This window comes from Teleopsis dalmanni, chromosome 2 (assembly GCF_002237135.1).
Source record: "Teleopsis dalmanni isolate 2A chromosome 2, ASM223713v2, whole genome shotgun sequence".
In the NCBI taxonomy this organism is placed as follows: Eukaryota; Metazoa; Arthropoda; class Insecta; order Diptera; family Diopsidae; genus Teleopsis; species Teleopsis dalmanni.
In genome coordinates this window covers 231,585,257-231,592,393 of record NC_051847.1, presented here as the reverse complement: position 1 = coordinate 231,592,393, position 7,137 = coordinate 231,585,257, and the positions used below count along the sequence as shown (strand labels likewise).

Here is a 7,137-nt window from a genome sequence, read left to right as displayed (position 1 = left end):
TTGTTAGGTATACTAAGTGCAGTGTATGAAATAACTATATATTCTTTTTATAATATATGCATTAAAATATTTTATTCATAACTGATTCCTAGTTGGTAGTCTGTGACAAATATGTAATATGATAATTAAATCAAATTAAAGACAGATAATATCAATCCTTTTAATAATACTGGATTCTAAAAAAATATTTAATTTTATTCTTGCATATATTGATTTAAAAAATTTTTTTTATATTGCAATGCGAATGAAATTTTATGGCCGTATTTGAACTTCCCATTTACATAAGAAAGAAGAGGACTTCGTAATGTTATATCGGAGCATTTAATAAAGTTTTTGAACCGTAGATTGCGAAGTAATAAGACGCGAAGTAATAAGATTGATGAATATAAAATACTAATATTTTACTTACATATTCCAACATATACATATAGCAAGATTTTATATATTTAGTCATACATTGTATATATATAGTTATTAGTAGAGTAATTATATATAACTCTACTAGTAATTATATATAACTCTACTAATAAGTTGTCATATATTCTAATAACTTGAATTAAATATTTTTATTTTTTGAATATTAGTTACTAAAAAAATTGTTTACAATAAATATATTACATGTGAGCATTACTTTTATATTTTACAAACCAGAAAAATCAATGATAAAAAGCATAATTGGAACGGATTAGTTCTATACAATATATACATATATTAAAATATCAGTTTTATCTAAATAAATAGAAAATGTTCACAGATGGTATTTTCAATTAATAAATATCGACCTCGTAAATCAAATAAGAAACTTCACAAATTAACTTATGAAAAGAAATTAGACTTAATACTTCGACAATAAAATTGGAAATAGTAATTTCATTATTCGTAAATAAAACGATTTGAAAATTAATTGTTTACATAATGAGAAGGGAGCAAAACGATGCGTTTTTTGAGAGCTTAAATATAAATCCAACGTGAATTTCAAAAAAGTGGTAAGACATATGGGTAACGCTATAAAAGCAAATAGCACTTTTGATTTTGTTAATTAGAGCTTTAAAAAAACATCGTCTTTCAGATATATTGTAAAGGGGTAATATTAAATTTTGTGAAACATTTTTAAAAAGAATATATGCGGATGAGTTACACAATTAATGAAATTAAAATAACAAAAAATACATATGAATGTAATTTTTACATATATTATTAGAACTTAAGGCTAATATATATAATATTAGGACTTACCTTTACTTGATAGGAGTTAAGACGTGTTTTTGGTAATAAATTAAAGGATGAAAAATCCAATCGGCGAGAAAATATTCCATTACAACCAGAAGTCGAACTAAAGGTAGCAAATAAAAATTAGTTATAACAGTTATTTATTTTTTTATCAAAAATAACTTAAATTCTATAATATAACATTAGACAATTAAGAAAAAAATATGCATAAAATTATAATTATAAAAAATTACAGTAACATTTATTTTTTTGAATTCTTGTAATTTGGCGTCTACAGTGCCTAGACTTTGATAGGATTTTTATGTTAGAATACAAATACGTATTGTTTTCAAATTCCGTTTGGGAACAATAATTTCTATATTTTAAGCAGGATATAGACGATACTACATGATACAGACAAGGTATGTGTGCTACCAAATCGCACCATCTATATTCAAGTTTTCATACCAAATTTCGGTCTGAGACATGTATGCGGTAATATTTAAAACTGTTCAATTATTTGTTAAGTCTGCACACATGTCTTCTTGTGTATATCGAAATCGGAAGACTTCTCATAATTTAAGAATTTTGATGAGCGTCGGACGAGCAAAGATTGCGGAAAAAAATTGTAAAATAACTGAAAAAGTTGTAGACATTTATTTTCTTTAAATGAAACAAATTTGAAAAAAAGTGCTACAAACAATTATTAAAGAAGTTTATATATTTTAAAAATTATTTTGTACTAAAAACATTTTTTAAGAAAGTTTTTATATTTTAAAATTATTTTGTGAATAAAAAATATTAAAATGCAACATTTTAAAGAATTAAATTAAAAATAATTTTAGTTTTAAGAATTAAAAAAAGAAATTATGTTTAATTCTAAGAAATATGAAATCTTTATAATTTGAAATAAATAAAATGTTGCTGTTATCATCATCTCTATTCTTTCCGTTTCGATTACTATTTTGCACTCTTATTTGCTCCGCTGTTGTTCTGAACGCTGTAGAAAATAAATCAAAATGAAGTATGCAAACCTTGTTTCAAAGTGTATAGCAAAGCGCATACTTGAACTTCATACTTGGTGTGCAGATATATAGCATCGTCTATATCATGCTTAAGTGAAAAAATGTGTTTGCAGAAATTTTGCCAAAAACTTACCAGTGTAAACATTGTGTAGCAAATACGCAATTGTTTAGGTTTGAAGAAATTTACAGTATGGCAACACCTAATTCTTCAGAAAGAATAATAAAAGCACACACAAAACAATTGACAAAACGAAATGCTAAAAACATTAAAAGAAAAAAACAATCACAAAAATACCAAGAAACAAGCAAAGCATTCAAAAATTAACAACAATTTTGAGATATCACAGAGCACATAACGACTTTTTGTGTATAGTTTTGAAAGAATAAAAGCCAAAATAAGTTTAATATTATAGACAACTATATAACAGAATTCTAGAATTTTAACTTTAAAATCGTTACTATGTTGGATCGTTAATATCTCAATATAAGATTTGATTCCACAAAAGAGCAAAAGAGAGAGGGAGAAAATAGATCAAGTGAAACTGAAAGCAAATATTGAGTAAGAGAGAATACCACTTTTGTTTTCGTTTTTTTTTATTAATCATGACTTCGTTTAATTTCAAAGGCACTGTATTCTTTTCGTCTTATGAACTGTTAATATATAAGCAATATGTACTCCACATACACTTATGGTAGATGCGTTTGTATTTATACATATCTATATATATATATATTCATCGCTTACATCATTTGCAGTTCATATGTGTATTTTATACGTAATATGCCATTTCCATTTCATAGCTCTAAGGAATCTTTATTTATTTCATATGTTCTTTATTTATTTCATATGTTTAACAAAATTTTGTACCGTACATTTTTTTTTGTACCTTATGTTATATATATACATATATATATATACAATATATATGTAATATTTATGTAATTTAAACTATAAACTTGTATATATTGCAAATGCGTATATGGAATTATTTAAAGTTTTTGGCTCTAACAAAAACAAGTCATTTGAAATAATACTTGCTTTATTCTTATTTTTCCGGCTACTTATTATAATAAACTTTTTTAACTATTAGACACTAAAATTTAATCTGCGGTGAAAAGTATACAATTACTATCACATAATAATTATTTAATGTTTTAAATTAAAAATTAAGGTACACAATTTAATAGTTATATAAATAAATATTTATTTTTGATTATTAATATTTTATATCCTACTTTATTATGCATAGATATATTTTCTTTTATTTAACAAATATAAATTTGTTAATTTTTATTGGCAATTTCTAAAGATGTTTTATAAAATCTGACGAAATTTTAAACATTACAGGTACTGCATAAAAGAAAATGTGTCTATGCATTATTATATGTATGTTTATATGAGAGTGTTTAAAACAAAGGTACAAGAGTATCTGCTCCATGAAGCCTTTTCAGTGCAGAAATTCTCTGAATAATTACACAAACATAGAATTATTTTTACAGAAAACTTTATAAACTTTGTAACTTAAGACCAAACAAAGAAAAGGAAAAAATTATATCGCTAACATAAATTATTTATATACATACATACATATAACATAGCATTCCTTTTAGATATGGGACTATTTTATCCACATAATAATAATATTAACAGAATTATTAAGTTTCTACTAACACGAGCTTAAAATTGTGATATTAAATATATGTGTATAGCTTTGCAAAAGAAATCGAAACAAATTATTTGAATCCTTAAACTTGTATAATACAACCTAACTACACTATCAAGATATAGAAATATGCTACATTAAAAAAAAATTTGGTTTGTGAACTCGACACACCATTCCTTGCTAGAGGTTTACTTTACGCCAAGGTAAAGTATTGCCTATATATATATATACTAAATATTAAAGGATTGCAATAATACAAAATATGCACATTGTTACATAAAACAGATGAAGAATTATAATTGTTTAAAAAAAATTAACTATGTAAAAGAAAATGTAAATAAGCAGAATGTGCTTATTTAATGATGTTGATATGCAATGCATACACATACATTTGGTGATTACTTATTGTAATTCGAATCTTTTGACAACTTGTTTTTAACAAATTTTATATAACTAGTATACAATAAATGTAATATCGTTACTTATATTATTTATAGGCAATATTTTTGACATTTGACTTGGACTGATCTATGTTTTATTGTAACAAGGAGATATTTTCCAAACAAATAATTTAACTTCACTAACAGAGGAGCAAATTTTAAAACGTCTATTCAAAAAAAAATTTTTTTCTAATAAAATTGTTGCCAAACAACAATGCTTTTAATAAATGTTATTTATATTTGATTTGATCTAATTATTCTTTAAAATTTTACGTATTAGTTTAAGATTAAATTAAAACCAATAAAAAAAGGAAATAATAATTACACAAAAATAAAAAATTAAAAAACTTATATAAATATGCTTCAAAAGCAATTTCGTATTGCATTTTTTATATAACTGATTATCTTAATATTCATTTTTATTTTAAATGAATATTAAGAAATTGAAATTGTTTTTTTAACTGTTTAGTTTTGAAAACTTTTTTACGATAAAAACTTACCGAACGCGTTCTGAATATATCTCAACTTCTTTATTTTTCTGCTGTTGTACTAATTGCTGCTGATCAACTATATTTGTTTGCATTAAATCTGCACCATGTAGAGAGTGCGTTTCTGGACTTAGTTGAAGCAAAGATTGTTCTTGTGATTTCTGCTTAATCAAGACGGGTGTAGAGGAAGCGCTACTAGAATTGTTGAAATTAATAGCACAGTCTGCATAATTTATACCAGTTTTTGAGTAAACATTTTGCTGAAGTGACTGCTCATGTACTTGTTGACACTTTGGCAAAACAGAAATATCTTCACTGCACTGAGAAGTTGATGGCGATATTGACTCTTCGGTTGAAGTAATACTCTCAGAATTAGTACATAAATCTATTCCCAATATATTGCCATTGCAATTATTATTGTTAATAATGTTGTTTATTGATGCTAAAATATTTTGCTGGGAATGAATATGTGAAAATGTTTGATGTTGATTATTGTTGTTATGATTTAACCCAGACCCAATAACTCCAACTTTTGGATTAGTCACTAAATTGTTACTGTTACAATTAGTAATCACATTACTTGAATTAATATTACTGGTATTTTGAGCATTACCGTTACCAACTACGGATGCAACACAGCTACTGTCATCATATGATCCACTGTGTTCTTGTTGACCGTTCGTATGGTATGCATTTGTATTTAATGTTGATAGAGCCATCACTGCTTTTTGACTACGATTTCGTTTTTTCTTTTTTTTTTTCTCATCGTCATCATTGCAATTTTCAATGTTTGTCACACTATTTGTCAAGCGATTACTATTTGCAATACCATTTGTAAAGAGACTGTTTCCGATATTTTTGGTTACGTTAGCCAATGGCCAGTCTAAATCCTTTCGAATATGGCCTCTGCCACATTTACAAACACACGACTTGTTTATTAATTCGTACCCTTTTTTTGTCCACAAGTTTTGCGAACGTTGCCTGTCAGACCAGCAACGAGCACGTCCGATGGATTTAAAAGTAGCGAGAATTGACTGCTCCCACGCATCAAAGCATTCACGATGCATATATTGTCCAACGAAGCAATTCTCATTATTGCATATTACACGTACGCATTCAATAGGATCACCAAATGAAATTGAACTGTCAAGTCTTAGGCAATCACCGCTAGGATAGCAACAACGCAAAAATTGTTCTTTGTTATTAACATTTGAATTGTTAAAGTTATTGTTTGTGTTAACCGAGGAAGAAGTTGTTTGCATAGGAGACATGATTTTTTAACTATACTTCGTAAGTCTATTATTTAAACTTATCGTCTTTAGCTAAAATTGAAGCTCTTTACGTTTTACAAACATGCATATGTATATTGAAAACACTTAGCAAAACATATCCTTAACACTTTTTCATTACGTTATGAAAAAAATAGTGCATTTTACATGATTATCGTCATATATTGTATAGATTTTACAGCAAACTGTTTTTCCACACAATTTCAACAATTATTGCAAATAAATTTTTAATTCCGAAATTCTATGATTTTGTACTTTTAAATTTTTATTGCAATGTATATAAAATTTTAAAAAATAAAACTAGTTGATATGCGGTTTTTGTTTGAGATCTTTTCTAAACATCACTTTTATTAAATTCCGCCAACAAACACTCAACACAACTTCGCACTTCACAAGCTCAATACTAACTAGACGAGACGAAATTATTTTCAACCATCCTTGCTTTCAGCAGTTTTTTTTATAACTCTCTTCAAAAAGAAAAGAGAGCCATAAATTGTCAACAATACAACGTCGATGGCGTCAGCAGACAGTTTCATATTGTATCGCTTATATTGATATGTAGTAAAGTTACTCCTCACCCTTATATTGTGGGTTGAATCAGTTTTACAGTATCACTTCATTGAATATTTTATATGCTCTGGCGGCAAAACATAATATTTTCAACAAAACCAATCTACTATGCCTACGAATTTCACAGTAAAAGTAAAATAAGTCAAAAAATAAAGAAACGCAAATTTCTATGTAGATTCGTATGCATGCATGAGATACGATTTGATGTGATTGCATTGCATTGTTAAAAATATAAATATATAAATATATATTTTCTAAATTTTAAGCCAGAGATTTACGCTACCTGTTCACTGTATGTGTGCTTAAAATTTGTATTTGGTGTGCAGAAATAATTCATAACAGAAAACCGGCAAAAGAAAACAAAACAAAACAAGAGAAAATCATCGCTTCGGTATGCTTCAAGCATTATACATGTCTGATGCAACATGTTTTTATTTATATTGAGTAATGAA

The 7,137-nt window shown here is 26.3% G+C and overlaps 1 protein-coding gene across 1 annotated transcript in view; it reads right to left on the bottom strand.

Moving 5' to 3' along the window:
* Positions 1–6,357, bottom strand: part of LOC119676934 (headcase protein-like) — a 6,936-nt gene extending 579 nt beyond the window's left edge. Inside the window, exons 1-2 of the mRNA XM_038088199.1 lie at positions 4,839–6,357; positions 1,237–1,333 (exon numbers count right to left, since the gene is read on the bottom strand). Coding sequence (XP_037944127.1) covers positions 1,237–1,333; positions 4,839–6,097 — 1,356 coding nt within the window. The 5' untranslated portion in view covers positions 6,098–6,357. The remainder of the gene's footprint in view (positions 1–1,236; positions 1,334–4,838) is intronic.
* Between the last annotated feature and the right edge of the window lie 780 nt (positions 6,358–7,137).